This window comes from Alosa pseudoharengus, unplaced genomic scaffold (genome assembly GCF_046254945.1).
Source record: "Alosa pseudoharengus isolate Yale_2024_CS ecotype anadromous, Long Island Sound unplaced genomic scaffold, YU_APseudo_1.1 YU_APseudo_1.1_scf_15, whole genome shotgun sequence".
NCBI lineage: Eukaryota > Metazoa > Chordata > Actinopteri > Clupeiformes > Clupeidae > Alosa > Alosa pseudoharengus.
In genome coordinates, this window is record NW_027468620.1 from 4,942,360 (window position 1) to 4,963,665 (window position 21,306).

At 40.8% G+C, this 21,306-nt stretch overlaps 1 protein-coding gene across 2 annotated transcripts; it reads right to left on the minus strand.

Moving 5' to 3' along the window:
- Positions 1-461: 461 nt before the first annotated feature.
- On the minus strand, positions 462-19,811 carry aifm2 (AIF family member 2). Of its 2 annotated transcripts, XM_076285311.1 has the most exons (9): positions 19,713-19,811; positions 19,142-19,323; positions 18,872-18,987; positions 18,611-18,730; positions 18,382-18,474; positions 18,021-18,129; positions 16,002-16,154; positions 14,687-14,887; positions 462-1,050 (listed from the first exon to the last, which is right to left on the minus strand). In XM_076285311.1, the coding sequence occupies exons 2-9, from the start codon at positions 19,314-19,316 to the stop codon at positions 899-901; spliced, it is 1,119 nt and encodes a 372-aa protein (XP_076141426.1). In that variant the 5' UTR covers positions 19,317-19,323; positions 19,713-19,811; the 3' UTR covers positions 462-898. The 2 variants fall into 2 exon arrangements, with proteins under 2 accessions (XP_076141426.1, XP_076141427.1); XM_076285312.1 differs by lacking the exon at positions 16,002-16,154.
- Positions 19,812-21,306: the final 1,495 nt, after the last annotated feature.

A 21,306-nucleotide genomic window follows, 5' to 3' on the forward strand; every position in this document is an offset into this window, starting at 1 on the left:
TTTAACTCAAAAGCTAACACAATTACAATTCTACCTTCCTTACTCCTGAAACAACATATTACATTATGTTTGGCTGGAATTGTATATGGCTCAGTTCCAGCTTTAGTCCTCTGTCCATTTCCATAAGGAGCACATGTGGCCTTTAAACTGTGTTCACACTGTGCTGTGTTTTACCACTGTCCATGTCAGAATAAGTATGTATTGGGGCAGCCGTGGCCTACCGGTTAGCACTTCGGACTTGTAACCGGAGGGTTGCCGCGGTTGCCGCTGCCTGCCGCTGTTGGCTGCGCCGGGATTAGTGTGTGCTTCACCTCACTGTGTGTTCACTGTGTGCTGAGTGTGTTTCACTAATTCACGGATTGGGATAAATGCAGAGACCAAATTTCCCTCACAGGATCAAAAGAGTATATATACTTATACTGTATACTACAGAATAAATATTCTGTTGGGATACTGCAATGTAACAATATTTTGTGACATATTTATTGAGTAAGTTCTGTCATACAATAGAAATCTCTTGTAAACCATATTAACATTATTGCATTGTATTCTTTTTTGAATAAGAGACATACTTCCACATTTGGAAAAACATATGGCATATAAATCTGATCCCCATAGCATTTGGCAGCAACATACAATTTAAATGAATGTGCTAAATGATAGATGCACACATGCAATAACATATGCCAACTGTGCAAAGGTACATCAAATTAAAATGGTGGAATATTCCATCTGTAATTAAGACAAAAGCTTTACATTAGAACAAATGTCTATCCTTTTTATGGTCGTGTATCAAAAGGCACTGTTTCTACACAAAGAAAGAAGTCAACTGTGAGGACAAAGGTTCATAGCCACAGATGTGATGGACGGACAATGTTACACTTCTGGCTGACACATCCTATGGGGATGTCTGTCCCATGTCTTTCCAACTCTTCCACAGGAGAAGGCTTTTGCTCTTGCCTTGAATGACAAGGAAGCGAGGAAGCCTGTAGCCGTTGAACTGTCCCACTCCATCATCACACCCCATGGCCAGAAGCATGGTCACATTGCCTGTCAAATACAAAAACACATTAGGTCAGTAAAGACTTCCTAACTGGTCTGGCCTTGCGACCCTCCCATTCCCTGGACATTAGGTCGCACAAAGTGCCTGTAGGCTAGGCTACTTGTTTGGGACATGCTGATGTTAGGCACATTTGCAAAGTTCTCAACTCCTGGTGTCACCTTTCAAAGTAGGCTACTCAACAGGTTTGTCTTTGACAGTAGGGTGCTTTGTTTCTATGTGGCATTTTAGTTTTGATGGTTTCATGCTCTCATGTGCCAGCAATTCACTGCACACCATACACTGGGGATTCTGTCCCTTTTTGTCCTCAACATTAGTGAATCTATACTTCAAATATTCAGGGTCATAGGCTACTTGCGTTTCACCATATTTAGGCCCGCCTAATGCTAAAATGAAACAACTGCTAAATAAAACGACTGTCATACGAATAGTCTATCAAAATAAAGGGCCGACATTAGATCTGATAGGGTAGCATTTTAAATGGCCCATTTTTTTACCACAAGCTCTGGGACCAGAACAATTCTGAGAACCACCAGTTAAAGGTGCTCTAAGCAATGTTGGGTAACATCAGCTAGCTCGCCCATCCCTCCCGTGCAATTGAAACTGAAAGGGACAGGATTCAGGAATAGGCTACTAAGACAGGCCCCTCTTCTGTCTGACTCACCTCATGTTACCCCTGTATGCATTATAGACTGGCTTCTGACAAAAATTACGTTTTGTGCCAACATGTAGAAACACTAGGCCTACTACAGCCTTTAATTGGTGAATGGAGGTGCAAATTCCTTTCTTTGGTTATTGTCCGCAATTCACATTAACTGTAGGCTATCACGCATATTGTAACAAACTGCAAGGTTTTTATTGGTTATGCACCAAAACACATAATTCCGGGCCAGACCTGAGGGGTATTTCACAAAACCTAGATAAGGGATTAAGCTGGGATTTTTAGGTTATCCTGGATGAATTTAGCCTTGACTTGGTTTCACAAAAGAGATGGCACACAAGTTACCATGGGGATTTATTCTCTGCACCTAGCCTGGTCCCGACCAGGCTAACAGCCAAGCTAAGTTAATTCTAATGGTAATTATGTCGTCTTATTGGTTCAGCTAGCTGTCATTCACATCAGACCTCCGTGCTAATTTTTTAGGAGCTTTATTCCATTTATAAACTATTTGCTAAATGTATTTGCTCGCAAAACAAAACAGATTGTGTGCCTACTACCATATAGTTATTATGACCGCCGCGCAGCGAAGCGGCGGTCATATAGGTTTAGTCAGATTTTTTTTTTTTTTTTTTTTTTTTTTTCTTTTTCGCATGTCCAAATTTCTGTCAATGATTCCCGGGACACTGAAAGACCGGGGTAGACGAAACTTGGTGGGCATGTAACCCCATATGGATAGCATGGAACCATCGTTTTTCGTTTTGATCTGTAGCCCCCCCGCTGGACTGCACCCCCCGAAAGGAGGGTAGGGCAGACACAGTTTTCTGTGAATATCTCGAGAACCGTAAGGTTTAGGAGGACCATTTTTTTTTTGTATGTTGATCTCAAGGAGCCATGTCAACCCATTCCATAACCACTCATTTCATGTATAGCGCCACCTAGTTAAACACAAAAAAGTAAAAATGAGGTGTTGTAATCGCAGGTATCTGTGACCTAACATAGTCAAAACTGCACGAAATTGGAAGTGTAGGATCATTATGACACCCTCTGAATGCACGCCAAGTTTCGTGGAATTCCGTTCATGGGGGGCCACACAATAAATTCATTTATGTTACTATACACCAACTGGCCTGTAGGTGGCCGGAGACAGTTTTCTGTGAATATCTCGAGAACCGTAGGGCCTAGGAGGTCCACCTTTTTTTTGTATGTTGATCTCAAGGGGCCATGTCAACCCATCCCATTACCACTTATTTCATGTATAGCGCCACCTAGTTAAAAATTAAAAAGCAAAAAATTAGGTGTTTTCATCACAATATCTCTGGCTGACATGGTCAAAACTGCACGAAATTGAAAGTGTAGGATCATTATGACACCCACCGAATGCATGTCAAGTTTTGTGTACTTTCGTTCATGGGGGGCCTTACAATAAAACAATTTATGTGTACATTTAGTGACGTACACCAACAAGGATTCCCGGGACACTGAAAGACCGGGGTACACAAAACTTGGTGGGCATGTACCCCCACATGGATAGCATGGAACTGTCATTTTTCGTTTTGATCTGTAGCCCCCCCGCTGGACTGGACCCCCCGAAAGGAGGGTAGGCCAGACACAGTTCTCTGTGAATATCTTGAGAACTGTAGGGCCTAGGATGACCATTTTTTCCGTATATTTGCCTCCAAGGGTCATGTTAGCCCAGTTCATGTGCACACATGTGCACAAACAGATACACACACACACACACATTCACAGTAATCATGACACATACTCACACAGTAGACATATGTACGCTTCCATGCACAGGCACATACGCAGGCACGCGCACACACACACACACACACACACACACACACACACACACACACACACACACACACTCACACACACACACACACCCACACACATAACATAAACATAACACAAACAATCAAGAATTTCTCATAATTATGAACAGGCAAGATGGAGGTGGGGTTGTATAAAATGAATTTTACATGTGAAATCTATGAACTAATCATGTTTTGGTACTTGTTGTCTAGCAGATACCAGTGAGAATTGAGTGTGGATAATGCAATTTAGTGAGACAGTTAGAATCATATAGGCCTTTCAGCGTGATTTCTTTTTGTGGAAAAAATGTGCTGGACTGGGCGGCGGTCATATTTTGTACCGCTCTGCGGTACATCTAGTTATTTTAATTGTGATAGCCTTATAATTATTAACATAGGCCTAGGTACTCTTTGTTTGCTTATTTTATTGATAGGCATTTGATGAATAGCCTACTGTAGTTGATTGGAAGTGGAGGGGCAAGTTCTCGGAGGTATTTTCAACTATAATATTAAGGTATATCATACTATGTGCATCTTTGCAGAGGCAAGCGCTTTCTTAATGACGTTGCGTGCCGAGACAAGAAAGCACTCACACGTGGGTGCATACGTAAATTTGCATTCAGTTGGTCTACCACGCCTACTCCCGCTGTTTTACAGAAATAGCCATGATTCCCCATTCCAAAAAGGACAACTTTAATTCATTGTTAGTCTATATCAAAAGCGGTTGTTCACTTTGTGTGAATGACGCTATTTTCCGCATCTTTTTTATTCCAACCGTGGGCATTTTGGAGCAGAAAAATATCTAGGCTATGTAGACATATCGAGGCTTGACAAAGCCTTGACTCAGGGTAGACTTGTAGTCAAGACCGCCTAAACCGAGACCAAGACACTACCAAGACCAGAGGGTATCAAGACCGAGACCAAGACGAGACCAAGGCCAAGACAGACTGAGTCAAGACCAAGACAAAGTCGAGACGAGACCGAGACGAGACCGAGACCAAAAAAAAAAAAAAAAAACAGCTAGTGAGCTAGTTTTACACCATAACTGGCATCAACTGAATAGGAGCAGCGTACTGTGGTAAGAGGTTCAGTCCCAGTTTAAATTCAAGAAAGTATTATTTCAACTACAGACAGAACAATGCAGAGACAGTGCATGTCATGAATGTGACTGTGAGCTCACTCACTGTAAATGTTTTCGTAGACTGGTTTCGGTGAGAGAGAATGAATGCTTCTTTCTTGCCCCTGGACTGCAAATTTCTTTATGTTCCGTGAATGCAAATTTAATGATGCCGGAATTCGCTGACATTATTATTACTAGGTCTGACTGTGACTGACAGCTACGATGTAAACCTAACGTTTCGCGCTGGCTACACTTGCTTCTTTTGATTGAATGAGCGCCAGTTTCTTAATCACAACAAAATACATGTATGTCATTGATTGGTTGCATTTGAAAGGTTACATTTGAAGGGCATGAAAGGCAAAATAATTTAATGTTGCATTATCGAATGTTATGTTTTGTATTATGGACATTATTTGTTGCAAATCTCCCGACCACTATGTCGTGTAGTGTTGTCACGATACCAAAATTATGACTTTGATACGATACCTGCCATAAATATCACGATGCTCGATACTGAAATGATCCTACAAGAAAATCCTAAGATCTCTGGAAAAGAAAAGACTCATACCTCCTCCTAGTGTATTGAGTCATTGTTGAATTTGGTGCACTTTTGTAATGTGCTGGTCAATTCTGGGTTCTAAACTTCTGAACTTCCTACATAATTATTATTTTTTTAGTCAGTAAAATAGTTGGCCTACTTTGTGTGATTAAGTCCTTTTTTGTTTGTTATAGTTCATTTACATTGTGCTGTGTTTTGGCAATAAAGAAGCTTTAAATAGCCAAACTAGACTAGATCAAGGTCAGTGTTGAAATGACTGCATGCAAATCACTGAATGCTATGCAGAGGGGCCTAATCTTTAGGCCATCTGATGTACAGTATAGGCTACCCTAGGCCTTCCCGTGTTCATGGGATTTCTTTGCCAGTTGCAAAGGCAAAAATGTAAGAATAGATTTCTTTGGGCCCAGTGTACAAATACGACGTTCCAACCACTCAGGTTTTCGTTAGATAGGCCTACACCATTACCTGTTGCAAATCGTGTGCACTCCTACATTACGTCTATTTCTTTGATAACATGATTTGCTACCACGTAACAATAAGCCGCTATTATTATTAGGCCTCAACACGCTTTGGTGGTATACGATGTGGGCTTTAATTAGCGCATTGCATCTGGGCAATAATTATTGAACAAATTGCAGTCGACATGCCATAACAAATATTACCAGTAGGCCCTACTGACCAAACATGAAATAGATTGTTTACAAGTTATGGCAATGTTATTCTGGCGTGAACATTGCGCTTTCATCACGTTAGCACCCTATGATTAGGCTACAACTAGTTATGTCTCGTCAAAATGTATTCATGAAGGAAGGTTCGCTTTATCCCAGAGAACCATACTCGTTTCACTTAGGCTAGACTAAAACAGAAGAGAAGAACTTGGCACTAACCATTTGTGTTTTCTATAGCATATTCGTTAATCTGACGTTCTTTAAACTCTTTAAAAATGTTAGGATATGTCTGCGAGGTGTTTAGCCAAGTTCCATGTGTAGCCTACTGCTTTTAAATGACTTTGAAACATATTTTACAAACGGGCCTCTGTTTACCTGATGGCTTGCCTGCACTATTCGCGATGTATCCGAAATACTGTAGTTCCAGATTTCATGTCACCTTTTGTTTTATCCACAAGGCCGAGGACTGTCAAAAAACTATGTTGACGTTGTTGGCTGCGCACTCACTCACTCAGAGCTGCCTGCTTGACACGCCCACTTGCCTAGATGCGTGCAAGGAGCAGTGAGAGCAGCAGTTCACACAGACACAGAACTTTATTATTTTAATAAAGTATTGATTCTAAAAACGTCGGAAATCGTATCGTTTTTTTGCGTGAAGGCATCGTGATAATTTTTTAGTATCGATACACCATGCAACACTAGACCTGAGACCCACAAGACCAAGACAATGAGACCAAGACAAGACCGAGGGATCCGAGACCAAGACAAGACCAAGACCAAAGACGGTCGAGACTGTGAGAAGACCGAGACCACGTAAAAATGGTCTCGAGACATTCAACTCTAACTCAGGGGTATAGGGGAGCGCGGGGCACAAAGTAACACTTTTTGGTTATGGCTAAATAATTCTAAAATCATTTGAGTTTCACTAGTTATACTTTTTAACAACCAACATACATATCTCTGTTACACATATGCACTGGAAGTTTGTTTGTAGGAGCTACTGTTCTTTTACAATTCCACCGAGAGTGGCGATAGGTGAAATGTTACAACCTGCCCCATATGCGGGGTTAGTTGTAACACTCATCCAAACGGCTGTTTTTAATTAGATTAATTCAATAAATGTATCTGAATGTGTATGATAGAATAGGATCTGACTATTTATGATACATAAGTCATGAACTAACAACAGACGTGTGTCGAAAATTGACTTTATTTTCTATACGGAGAAATAACATGAGAAATATGCGCCAAAGGAAGCAAAGAGTCTAACCAAGGTCAATCCTGCCAAGAAAAGCCCTCAAACCTGAAAACACATGAGGCAAAATGCAAAACATCACAAAAACTAACTAAACTAACACTAATACGCGCATATTTTTGTATTGCAACATCATTGTACAGTATGAGTGGCTTAGTTGTAACAGCGCGTTACAACTAACCCCGCTGGGTCACGTTTGTTATAAGATAAGCTAGCTCCTGCTATGAGTTGGCTACATGTTTCAAAACGGTGTTCATTTTTACCCTACAAGACGGTTATTAAGATGATAGAAGATTGGAGTCAGTGAGCTGCACCCACAACTCAGTAATGGAAAGACAAGTACCACCTAGACATTTAAGTTGATGTCTTCAAAAGGCGTTTTGCTGCAGATCTACGTGGAAACACGTCCATACTGACTGAAAATTTGTGGAATACCGTCTCATAGTAATGTGATTAACTGACCAATAGCATGCCTCGATCAACCCCCTGCAAATAGGGAAAAAGTCCGTGTTACATTTAACCCCGCGTTACTTTGTGCCCCGCGCTCCCCTACGTTAAGTGATACTACGATTGCAGTTATGTGGTATATTTGTCAAACTAGGCTTTCAGCTCAGATCTGTGCGCGTTCTCGGTGTTGGGATGACTTTGGCCAATCGTGTAACGTGGAGACGCACAAGACCACCTCTATTTAAAAACAATTACTTCCGCATTCATGAGCGATAGCTTAATCTACACTGCGGTGATTTTTTGTGTCTAACCTATAATATCAAATAAATCAATTGTCACCAGTTGTTGTATGGTATGCACGTCCATAGTTGGATATTTGCACGCACGGCACTATTAAAGCGCTTTCGAAATCCAAAATGTTAGTAGAGGCGGAGCTCCACCTGTAAGATATATGACAGAATCCTACACGTGAGAAAACTTCGTTTTTAAGACAATTGATTGGTCAGTGTGCGGTAGATTACACGATTTGAGCTATAACTTAGCACATAACCTCCTCCCGACCAGGTTTGGTTGACAGCATAAGATACCATGGTGATATAGCGACACACTTTCGTGTCACAGCATAGCCTGGCTTTGAACGCAACATACCTCGCTAACCCACTAATTGAGATTCGTAGTAGCCTACACCCAACTGGTTTAGAACATGAACATTACACACATACACACACTGCACAGCATCATGGGAGCACAGTCATGAACAGCTAGGCTCAGCGGGGTATTCCAGAAAGCAGGTTTACTGGCTTAACTGGGTATGTTAACCCAGAGTAAACGGTAAACCTGGGATTTCAGTTCCAGAACGCTCAAATATGTTCAGGCTATGTAAGTAACTATGGTAACATAGGCTCTGAACTGAACTGGGTATGTAAACCCAGAGTAAACGGTAAACCTGGGATTCCAGTTCCAGAAAGCAAAAAAATGATCAGGCTATGTAAGTAACTATAGTAACATAGGCTCTGAACTAAACCTGGTAGGGGGTAGGTTTTGTTCAGGTTATGTTCAATTATGTTGGGTTATTTCAGTGCATGTTCAACCAGGCCGCTATTTTTACACTTGTCACACAATGGCGTTTCATTTTGACGAAGGTCCGGTTGACAAAGAAGCACAAAATCATGTAATATTCATCCGTGCAATTCACCGTGAGAGGGCGATAAGACCACGACATCACATGATAGCCTATCCATTCTTTTCCAAACGAGTTTTTCAAGAGCGCTCGAGTTTTTCAGCTGAATCCTAAATATACAGTAGGCTACTTGAAAATCATTTCCATCCCTACATTACGCATGGTGGATTAGAATAGAATAAAATAAATATGTAGGGTAGCTAGCCTACGTCTTTGGCTCACCAGACAGATGGACAAACAACATCAGACACATTGAAGATATAATTAAAACAAGTAGCCTACAGTAGGCTACAAAAAAGGGGAAACATAGCCTATAGAAAATTAATAAATAAGTTTAAATATAGCTGGACAGCTCAGCCGGGTATGCATGTTGTCACTAAGTTTGGTTAAGAATGCTGATGGCATTTGGGATCAAATATTTTTTTAATAGGCTACACACGCTCTCCGACTGGGAGTTTTTGTAGTGTTGGAGACGCAGAGCATATCGGCAAGCTGTCGGTCGGTCCGTAAAGTTTGCCTTGCGCTAAACCAGTTCCTGCGCAACTTCATTCGTTTTCCTGGACACAAACCCACGAGGATCATTAAAGTTTAGTTTCACCAACTGGCAGGTCAGCCATAGGCGGAGTTTGACATTCGAGCCAGGGGGGGGCAGATAAAAAATAAATAAATAATTGTAGCAGCTGAGACCTGAGGGGTATTTCACAAAGGCAGAATTAAGACATCCAAGATAAGTGATAAAGCGAGGTTTGACATAGCGTTGTCTGGCCATCCTAGCTAAACTCGTTTCACTAACGCCAATCCAAGATGAGTAGGAGCAACTATGTCAAGCCAGGTGTAAGTAATTCAGGATGTGTGCGCGTTCTCGTTTCTGCTCCAAAATGCCCACGGTTGGAATAAAAAAGACGCGGAAAATAGCGTCATTCACACAAAGTGAACAACCGCTTTTGATATAGACTAACAATGAAGTAAAGTTGTCATTTTTGGAATGGGGAATCATGGCTATTTCTGTAAAACAGCGGGAGTAGGCGTGGTAGACCAACTGAATGCAAATTTACGTATGCACCCACGTGTGAGTGCTTTCTTGTCTCGGAACGCAACGTCATTAAGAAAGCGCTTGCCTCTGCAAAGATGCATGATATACCTTAATATTATAGTTGAAAATACCTCCGAGAACTTGCCCCTCCACTTCCAATCAACTACAGTAGGCTATTCATCAAACGTCTATCAATAACATAAGCAAACAAAGAGTACCGAGGCCTATGTTAATAATTATAAGGCTATCACAATTAAAATAATAACTATATGGTAGTAGGCAGACAATCTGTTTTGTTTTGCGAGCAAATACATTTAGCAAATAGACGACATAATTACCATTAGAATTAACTTAGCTTGGCTGTTAGCCTGGTCGGGACCAGGCTAGGTGCAGAGAATAAATCCCCATGGTAACTTATGTGCCATCTCTTTTGTGAAACCAAGTCAAGGCTAAATTCATCCAGGATAACCTAAAAATCCCAGCTTAATCCCTTATCTAGGTTTTGTGAAATATCCCTCTGGCCTACTACTTGGGGAACACAGCATGAGCACATAGGGAGAAAACAAACATGCTAAATAATGATAGCCTATATATAATTACATTGTAACAATTTAACAATTCCCATAGAGTTGCTGCTCACTTTTGATAAATTAATCCACCGCCTCTAGCTTATTTGCCCCACATTGATTGAATATTTTGTACAATCATATTTTGTCGATTAAAGAATGTAATGACCTGTTGCCATCTTGACACTTCTGTTTGCTATTAAAAACGAACTATATAGCCTAGTGTAACGGATGCCAGCTAGCTTAGCTGTGCTTGTGGAACGTTGGTAAACCTCCGACGCCTCAAGAATCCTGCTGGCATGCGAGCCACCTAGCAGAGTGGAGTTTGAAATAACAAGATGCATCGGTTCATGCATCCTTAGCTTAAGGAGAACACGTCATTGAAAACTCAAATTCGATTCTACAAAGGCAAAGTAAGTAAACTGTAGGCTATTGAGTGCAGGGCAGACTTAAATCATAGCGAGAACTCCAAGAATCAAAGGAAGTGTTCACCTACAGTCTGATGCCTCTCCAAAAGCAGAAACGAAGCGCAATCACGTCATTAGCCTACGTTAAGACATGTTAAGAAAAAAAATATTCATATTTTGCTGTAATCCAATGACACGAAAAAAAGTAATCCACATCGATCAGTAGGCCTAGATGCACTAAAAGGGTCATCTAGCCAGGCCTACGCGCGTCACATTCACCAGCCAGTTCCAAACAGGTGAACAAGGCTTTGCCACTTTGCTGTTTAAACAAAGTGGAATAAAAAGTCCAAATCTACACACAACGCAAAATCAATTAGTAAGCTGACAGGACATTTATATACATGGCATTTAGGCAACCTTTATTGCAACGTTGGCACGGCAAGATGTCCATACTAGTGCAACAGTAATTTTCGCGTTTTTTGCGTCCTGCGTCAGGTTGGCCGTAATGTCACTTTTCAATGTAAAGGATCGCAAGAGAAGAAAACCTGCCTGCTCCCGTTCTCTATTGTTGTTTTGTGTTATTTAAATTATTTTAAAAATATCTGGTCATGCCAGACGTATTTCACTAATTTTTGAAACAATGCAATTACCCGTTTCCACCCACTAACTCCGCGTATGAGGTCAGCATCACTTATTCAATTTTCCAAATGTGCACCGAAATGTGTCCAATAGGCTACCCATGCCTTCCGACATTCACCCTTCCGATGATGGAGCGCAAAAGTTTAACTTGGCCCACAGCTGCAGAACCCGCGTTAAAATAGAAAATTAAATTTGGGATTCTCAAAGAATTCTATGGCCCACTCAATCTGTGACAAGATAGGCTAGTTTAAGAAAGCATCATTCAAAGCAGTCAATACAATAGGCTACGTGATGTCCAGTGAACTATTTAATTGTGCTTTTGACATTAAATAGTAATATATCCTAAACGTACGCATTTACACGGTCAGTTAGGCTATTCTCTGCCAAGCAAGGTCTCGGGCGCTTAAGTATTGCCTCGACTACTCCGCCTCTGAAAAATACGGTGCTCTTCGTTTCGCCGGTTTCACTCATGGTTTCGACTCTCAATAGATGATGCCTTTATAGGTTCGCCGTGAACGCGCACAACTCTAGGTTATCTAACACGGGGTTGATTGAACTAACTGGTAACCGGTGTTTTGGAACCGACAGCTCGGGTTTAGTCGCCACAGGTTCAGACAACCCAGAGGTTAAGTTTTATCTCAGTGTTTGTTAAACCTCCTTTCTGGAATACCCCTCAGATCATTACAATATGCAAGATGCAACAATCATTTCTAAGAGGCCTATACACTGTAATTTCTGGCATTACTACTAGCATATGAATGCATTATTTATGTTGAAAGACGTGAAAGAAATGACACAGGCTTGCACAAATTCATCATTTAAAATAAAACGTTTCACTTTCGCTATCATTGCGAGAATAGGCTACAATATGGAAAATGTTCCCTTTCAGTCTGATCGGGTCCAAACATGTATGGGATTTCCTTAGCCTGTGCTACACCTTTCCAAGAAGTTTTGTGAAAATTGTACCAGTAGCTTTTGCGATATTGTTGACAGCCCTACCTCACCGCAGTAGGGTGCAGTAAATGGAAGCTTTTGATAGCGCACGCCACTAACGAAAAACGGAAAATCACCAGGACAAACCACTCAGGGGTGTAGGCTACTCTGGAACCATAGGTCACTAATTTGTGCGTTATCTACATTTGATTACATTTCAGATACCTGTTGGTTTCCTAGTATAGCGTTTTAATCTTTCTTTATTTTTCTATGTCCAAATATTGGGGGGGGGGGTCATATTTGAATATTGGGGGGAATGTCAATGGTGACTACGGCCCTGATAGGCTATCCTAAACGTACGCATTTACACGGTCAGTTAGACTATTCTCTGCCAAGCAAGGTCTCGGACACAGACGCTTAAGTATTGCTCTTTTTTGTTATTACAGTTCTCTCAGTTCTCTCCTTCTAAGCCTCGACTACTCCGCCTCTGAAAAATACGGTGCTCTTCGTTTCGCCGGTTTCACTCATGGTTTCGACTCTCAATAGATGATGCCTTTATAGGTTCGCCGTGAACGCGCACAACTCTAGGTTATCTAACACGGGGTTGATTGAACTAACTGGTAACCGGTGTTTTGGAACCGACAGCTCGGGTTTAGTCGCAACAGGTTCAGACAACCCAGAGGTTAAGTTTTATCTCAGTGTTTGTTAAACCTCCTTTCTGGAATACCCCTCTGGGCTGTCTACAGAGACCTTGCTTTGCTTAGAGCACCTTTAAGAAACACTGCATTAGATTATCTACCAGTCTAAAATATAATTTGCACACTGTGAGTATTGGAAAGTAAGATTTATATTCATAAGTAGTTTGTGTCCAGTCCATAATTATATCTTCAATGTGTCTGAGATGTTGTTTGTCCATCTGTCTGGTGAGCCAAAGACAAATGTCCACTATGGTGTAGGCTAGATAGCCTACATTAAAGATTTATTTTATTCTATTCTAATCCACCATGCGTAATGTAGGGATGGAGAATGCTTTTCAAGCCTAGCCTTAGGATTCAGCTGAAAAACTCTAGCGCTCTTGAAAAACTTGTTTGGAAAAGAATGGATAGGCTATCATGTGATGTCGTGGTCTTATCGCCCTCTCACGGTGAATTGCACGGATGAATATTACATGATTTTGTGCTTCTTTGTCAATCGGACCTTCGTCAAAATGAAACGCCATTGTGTGACAAGTGTAAATATAGCGGCCTGGTTGAACATGCACTGAAATAACCGAACATAATTGAACATAACCTGAACAAAACCTACCCCCTACCAGGTTAAGTTCAGAGCCTATGTTACCATAGTTACTTACATAGCCTGGTCATTTTGTAGCTTTCTGGAGCTGAAATCCCAGGTTTACCGCTAACTCTGGGTTAACATACCCAGTTAAGCCAGTAAACCTGCTTTCTGGAATACCCCTCTGATGTTCTCAATGTTCTAAATGATGTTTCTTAATATGTGTCAGCTGTTGTGTTCTTACACTTAGGAGATGATTGTTTTTATTTCATTCTGTTCCTGTACTGTCCCTGAGTATATTGCATCTGTGTGTGACTATGTGTTTAGAGATAGGAAGAGGGGGAATATTATGGTTTTGCAGTGTTTTGCTATTCTTCATGGGTACATCTCCTACATCAGTAGCTATCTGCTCTGGATTGCCAGGTTGACACTAATGACGATCTGATTCAGTGTGGTTCACAGGATGACCAAGAAAGGATGGCCAACACCATCTCCCGTCGCCCTTGAAGAATACTTAAACCCTGATTACTTTCCTGGTGGATCTTTATGTAAAGTCATGCTGTGCCTCCCTTGATGCGCATTCCTGTAAATAAAACTCTGTTTATGATTTTTCCTACCATTGTCTGACTAGGTCTTCATTCATCTGTGGTATCAAAATTAATCGACGTGTGTATTCATCTTCTATCTGCTTGTTGGCTCGGTCTGTCTGACATCTACATGAACATTAATTAAGTTGTAACCCTCCTGACAGGAGTCCTCAGGCTTCACACTCCTAGCAAATATTTAAAAAACGCTGACCTCTTACTTTTAGCGAACTTTTTGTTACTAAACCACATACTCATAATACCCCGCCCAGTTCACATGCTACCACACCTGAGGAAAAGGCATTCTCCACCCGCTTCAGGGTGCACCTGTCTGACATCAACAACATCCACCTACGTGGAAGGAGTTCTTTTAGTGGGGTGTGGCTCTGGAATGTGGCAGGGACAAATGACAACAGCTCATTTTTCTTTTTTCCCCAAATGACAAATGATGACTGTCTTTGCATGCCAGGCTTAGTCACCTGTGCGGTATGAGACCAGAGGCTTTCCGGTGATGCTGTTGATGATGTTTGTGACGGCGATTCCGGCGTGGAGCCCTGCATGGTACGCCGTTTTGGGCTCCTTGATGTTGGTACAGTCCCCGACAGCATAGATCCTGTCGAAACCCCTCACCTGAAGGTGCTCGTTCACCTTCAAGGCTCCATTCTGAGCTAGACATTCACCTGTAAGACACCGCAATAAGAAACTCAAAAAGTCAGATGAGAAAGGGCTCAAAGTTGTCAGCCAGCCAGTCACACAATCCAATCACCCCTCTAGCACAAGCTCACTCCTTCCGAGCATGGGATAGACACTGATGTTATCTGTGTATGTGCACGATTACCATCCCCCACAATGAGCTTCATGTAAACAAAAGCACACTCATCACTGGGGCAAATCTGTGAGTGAGCAGGGGGTAAGAAAGTCACGTCCACGGGTGTACTGCTTGGGTGAAGGAGAGAGCAAACCTGCTTGACTAGTTGAGCAAGTGTACATGTAATGTTAATCAGGATGTGTGAAATGTTTCCATCACATATGATTTCAGACAAACCTCAGTACAGCACAAGACAAATCAAAGCAAAAAAGAAAAGAGGGACAGACAAAGGTTTGCAGATGTGTTATGATGATACATATGGCTAGAATTAAGGTCTCCTAGATCATCATTAACCATTAATAATAATAATCAGGGTATGAAGGACCACTTGAATATGCCTGTATAACTGTTCATGTCATGAACATCAGCAGGGTTAACTATTTTTGTTGTTTTCCTTATTAGGCATCTACAAGCAATAGGGGTGGTCAGTTATTGTGGCAGTTGGCAAAAGGTATCTGCGAAAGGTCTGAAATCCAGCCGACATTCTAAACACAATGGCTCTCCCTGGTGGATATATAAGAGAATTTGCGACACTACAGGAAGTTATTTTCAATAAGTTAAAAATGACTAATGCATAAAAGGCTTTGGATTTGTATTTATCAGAATGTAGTAAGAAAATGTCATATATATATATTGATTGGTATGAATATTTGTTTAATTTTGGCCAATACAATTCTGGCCTCTGTCCCAGCCTGACGGTAATTTAAACTCAATCGTATCTGGGCACAGGTCTATATCAATATACACCCACACTGTAAACAAGCACTGCGCTGCTGTGTCACTGTGTATAGCCCAGGGACCTCTTACTTGTAAGGCATAGCTGTGGTTATACTCATAAACAAACACACCCCGAGAAACAAAACCATGCACAATCACAGACAGGCATGCCGCCATGTGCACAGCAAACACACATAAAACACACATACTCATTGTGCTGCTGTATGCTTGTGAGTTGATCTTGTTCCCTGTGCAGCAGATGACGAGATCAACTTTGATCTCTGTGCCTTTATCTGTTGTGATGATCATGTCCTTCTGGGTCACATTTAACGTCAGATCTTTCAGGTTAGCAACCTTCTGGCCTAAACAGATCAGCCAACAAACAATATGAAAACAATTGAATAAGATCGGAGCGATATAAAACTCACAGCAAGAAACTCTGTTGTGTACTAATAGAATAATTTTCAAATGAAGTTATGGATGCTGAAAGATAGGATTAATGCACAGTAAATCGGTGCCATACCTGTAAACTGCATCTCAGTTATTATAGACAACTGTCAAGTATTGGATATCAAAAACTCGACAGCTGAAACGAGAGTTGTAACTATACCAAGACGTGACGGAAGTTAGCTTTTCTAGAACCTCTTATTGTTTTTAGTCTGCTATACCAACTAAACAGTTGTGCATAGGAGAAAGACATACATTGCCATGTCACCCTGCTTATTGCACAGCCTGGGAGTAGCTATTAGGTGAAATGAACAAAGGCCTCACACGGCTTCAGGAAACGAAAGTGCACACTGCATGTTGAGCTGCTGTGTGATCAGGAATATGTGGCAGACGCAGCAGAGAACCACTTACAAAGTACATGTTTTTCCCTACATGGATTTTCAGGGCTGCAACAAATTTTTTGATAGTCAATTAATCTATTTATTGCCTTATTGTTTAATTGAGTAGACGTTGAATCGATAAAATGACAGAAAATGTCCATCCAAGAATATGTCCTCAAATGCCTTGTTTAGTCCACATGCAACAACTGTCATAGAGGAGTAGCCTAAGTAAATCAAAAAATAAGTTTAAGGTGGTAAAATAAGAGAAATTTGAGCTTAATTTTTAAAAATGGACACAAACCGATTAATAATTACCAAAATAGCTGATGATTATTTTAGAGTAGACATAAGCAAGATAAAGCTGTCACTAGTTTATTCTGGAAACTGCAGAGCAAAGTTTATTTCAAAACAGCTTTTGCTCCACCAAGTTTACAACATGTCCCCTCTCTTGCTGTATTGAATAAGTGTTCGCTAATACAAAAATACAAAGGTCACACAGTCTTGGCAAAAGTACAGTCTAATGACTCGCCCCATGATTGATTTGGTCATATAACGCATGAATCATGATTCATGACTACATAGGTGCGGTAGATTAACATACCGCAAAGATCTTATTACCCACGCTTATCCCATTATCTACAGTGGGAGAAATAAGTATTGAAAGCACACTTTTTTTCAGTAAGTACTGTAGACATTTTCACCAGTATTAAAGCAACACCAAAGAACTTTTCCTCTGTCGCATGCCCTATTTGTTTATCCAGCACCAGCTTTGCAAATAACAATGTCCACAGACAAGGTATAATATGTTACATGATTTTATGAAAGTACGATGTATTGCGACATCGGATGCAAGTCAAATTTGTAGTTTCTCATGTCGAACTACAGAACCGCTACCCGATCCGGCAAACTTACATAGTGCGGTTATAGCAGATAGAGGGCCGCGAAGCGAATGCAGAAAGTGCCGTTCACCCTGTTACGAGTTGATGAACCACTGAAACGATTTTGGAAACATTATTTTAAGGTACAAAAAACTCTTTGGTGTTGCTTTAACTCAGGAAATCCACAAATATAAAGAATTCACAAAATTAAAGTCCTATAACAGTGTTTCCCACAGAATTGAATTCCATTTGTGGTGGTTGGTTTACAGAATTAACTTGAATGGAACAGTTTTTAACAAATTAGCATAGCGTGGTTATGATGCTAACCAGATTTAAGCACAATTTAGTAGGCTACAACCTGGAAAATCATTGCGTGGTGGTCAATGTTGATATTGTGGTAGGCCGCCACAAATAAGTCAATGTATGGGAATCACTGTATAAGCCATATCTCTGCCCCACATGCAACACAGGTTCCTTATGGGACTTACATATCAATTATTTATTAGCAGAAGTGATATATTACCTAACACAAGCTCCACCCCTTTCTCCAACAGCACATCTTTGGCCTGCTGTCTCACACTAGAGAGCAGCTCTGTGTCTGCCAAGCCAATATGGGAGTGGATCAGGATAACCTGGGTGTTGGGTGTTTAAAGATCTGTGGTTAGAATCTTGTGTGTGTGCGTATCTCTATCTATCTCTCTCCCTCTTTCTCTCTGTGTGTGTGTGTGTGTGTGTATTTGTGTTTGTGTGTTTGAGTGTGTGTGCGCGCGCACGTGCATGCATGCGTGTGTGTACAGATGGGTGCAGGTCTATGTGTGTGATAGTACGCAATCAGTCAAGCAGACTCTAACACAGAGACCACTCAGGGTTGGTCTGAAAGTTACCTTCTTGTTGGGGTATTCTGTTTTGACCTCAGCTGCCATCTCTACACCAGTCGAACCACCACCAACCACCAATACAGACTCTGCAGATTGGATCTGAAAGCAACAGACACAAATATGAAACAACGATTAATAGGTTACTGCATTTAAGATATTTGGTTACAAACCTGACACACATTAGTGAAGACGGAGAAACTAAGACTTTTTAGTAAGAAAAACACCACAAAGGTACCTCTTTGATAAAATTCTCATACGCTTCAATGGCTGTTTTGTAGGTGGCCACGGCATTGAATTTCCCAGGAAAAGGGCCGTCTGTTCCAGTAGACAGGATAAGGTGTGTATAACACACTTCCTTTGAGACCAAGACATTCAAGTAATTAGTCAGATACCTATCTCAATGAGCCATGCATGTTTACATTTTGAAATATGCACATGTTGCACTGTTGCAAGCTTTCATCTCCATCTGAGGACATGTTTCATAGCCATAGCCTACCTGTCCATCTTCCAGAACAATGACTCTTGCATCTGTGTCTACCTTCACTACTCGACCCTGGAGAAAGCTCTCTCCAAAGGTTTCCTTGTATGGGATAAAGGTCTTTTTGGCAAAGCCTGTAAGGAGCACATGCAAATTAAAGTCTTTCAAAACAAAATAAAGGTTTTATAAGAATAAAACATTGTTTCTACCATGACATTCAGAATTGTTATCATTACTCTATTATGCCTACGACAAAATATGTATCTAGAGGACCTGCTCAGTGCTCACCACTTTGAACAGAAGCGCGCAGCGCGGCAACGTTATGATGAAAAGCGTCCCGCAAGTCGATGAGTGTAAATTTTATGCCATTGGATTTGAGTTGTTGTGCCGCTGCTATACCCCCAAAACCGCCACCAACCACTACGACATGTGTATCTGGATCTACCGATATGCTGGCACCCATCGTTAACCTGCAAAAGTAGAATTGAACACAGACACGCAAAATCTGTACAAAGTACTATCGAGCAATGAGGTGCCAATAATAAAAACACAGGAAGTGACCTCTTCTTCACCGCCTATGAGAATTCAAAATATCAAAACAAGTTGTTTACAGAACCACGAGGTAGAATGACTAAGCATTTCATAAGCTACCAGGCAGTTAAAATTTGGCTATTATACTAACCTCATCACATAACAACAACTTGATGATGTGACTCTCACATTTGGCTACAAGAACATTACGAACGAAATAACATTCTATTCTAGATAAAGTAGCCCGTGACGTCCCATTCAATAAAAATGAAAGATTTTATTAGAATAGGCCTAGTGTCGACAAAAAAATAGACTAGGGCCTACTTACGTGAGACGAATAGTGTCTTCTAAGTAGGATATGTTCACTTCATAACACTAGTTTTGTAACCAAGATGTTTCGCTCTCTAGGCAATTTACACAACATTTTGTCCAATGGTACGGTTACCCTGGAGAATTGTGGGCAGGGCTTGTCTGCATTAAGCCAATGACAATTCTTGAATTTGTAAAGATAGCGGAAATAGATACTCGATTGGTTGTAACTACTGTAATTTCTTCTTTCTTTCTGTCTTTCTTTTTGGTGCATGAAATGAAATACCTTACATTTTGACTAGATGTGATTGACTGCGTCCTAATTATAACCTACAAAGTTTAGAATAAATTATGAATGTAGCCAGCGTTCAATGCAAAGCGTTTGATTTGTTAGTTGATTAATTGATTAATTCAAAGTAGTCTTTAGAAAGTAGTTTAAACCTGTACATAATCACTGCTAATAAAAGAAAACAGTTTAACCAGCTTATGGTCAAGCTAACATGTACGTATGTTTTTGCATGAGTTTTTTTTTTTTTAATCTGGTTTAACCAGCTATGTGATGCACCATCTTAAAGCAACACCAAAGAGTTTTTTGTACCTTAAAATAATGTTTCCAAAATCGTTTCAATGGTTCATCAACTCGTAATTGAGTGAACAGCACTTTCTGCATTCGCTTAGCGGCCCTCTATCGGCTATAACCGCACTATGTAAGTTTGCCGGATCGGGTAGCGGATCTGTAGTTCGATGGAATGAGACATGAGAAACTACAAATTTGACTTGCATCTGATGTCGCAATACATCCTACTTTCATAAAATCATGCAACATATTCTACATTGTCTGTGGACATTGTTATTTGCAAAGCTGGTGCTGGATAAACAAATAGTGCGTGCGACAGAGGAAAAGTTATTTGGTGTTGCTTTAAGTAAGGTATGTTTTCACATTATTTCTGATGGTTTAGCTCATACATGGGCAACATCCGGCCCGTGGGCTTTCCCTGACCGGCCCGCGTAAGGTCCGTGAAAGAACAATAGTCAAAAGCCTAGCATAGAGATAATGCACGCAAATCAATATCGTTGCTTTTATTTTGAAAGCGACTGCTTTGAAAGCGACGCCCATACATTTGTGCGTGGATGCGATGTAAAAACCCTCACTAATGTGCTGGTGAATAGAATTTATGCTTCTGAGTCGACACAATGCAGTTGCCTTTAAGTCGGCTTAAACCTTTCAAAGTTTTGTGTCTCTTACAGTATGTCTGCGTCGCTCACCACGGCAAAGGTTGTCAGAACGAACTCCTGCTGTTTGTTGGCAATACGAAGTGTTAATTTCAAAACGTTACTGGCAGATAGATAGTTTACATTCGGATAACCCCATCATTGTAACCAAAATATGTCTGAGTTTATTTGCAAAGCTTATGTTAGAGAACTAGTATGATGCTACTACCCACAGGTTGCTTGAAGCAGCCGGCTCAACACACAGGGCGAGTTGACCAATCACAGTTTTGTGCATAAAGTTAAAGCAAAAACATAGCCTACATTTTTAAAATAGTTTTCTTTGTGCATGTTGATTAACTAATGACAGCCTACTTTTGTCTGCTCCACATTTTCATAGTCTA

Bases quoted from the DNA above. Each gene is read 5' to 3' on its own strand.
- aifm2 (XM_076285311.1), bottom strand. From the start codon at position 19,316: ATGGGTGCCAGCATATCGGTAGATCCAGATACACATGTCGTAGTGGTT. The intron at 16,155-18,020 runs GTAATATATCAC...TGATCTGTTTAG, and splicing joins AGGGGTGGAGCTTGTGTTAG to GCCAGAAGGTTGCTAACCTG. The intron at 14,888-16,001 runs GTATGTGTGTTT...GGTGTCTTACAG, and splicing joins AGCATACAGCAGCACAATGA to GTGAATGTCTAGCTCAGAAT.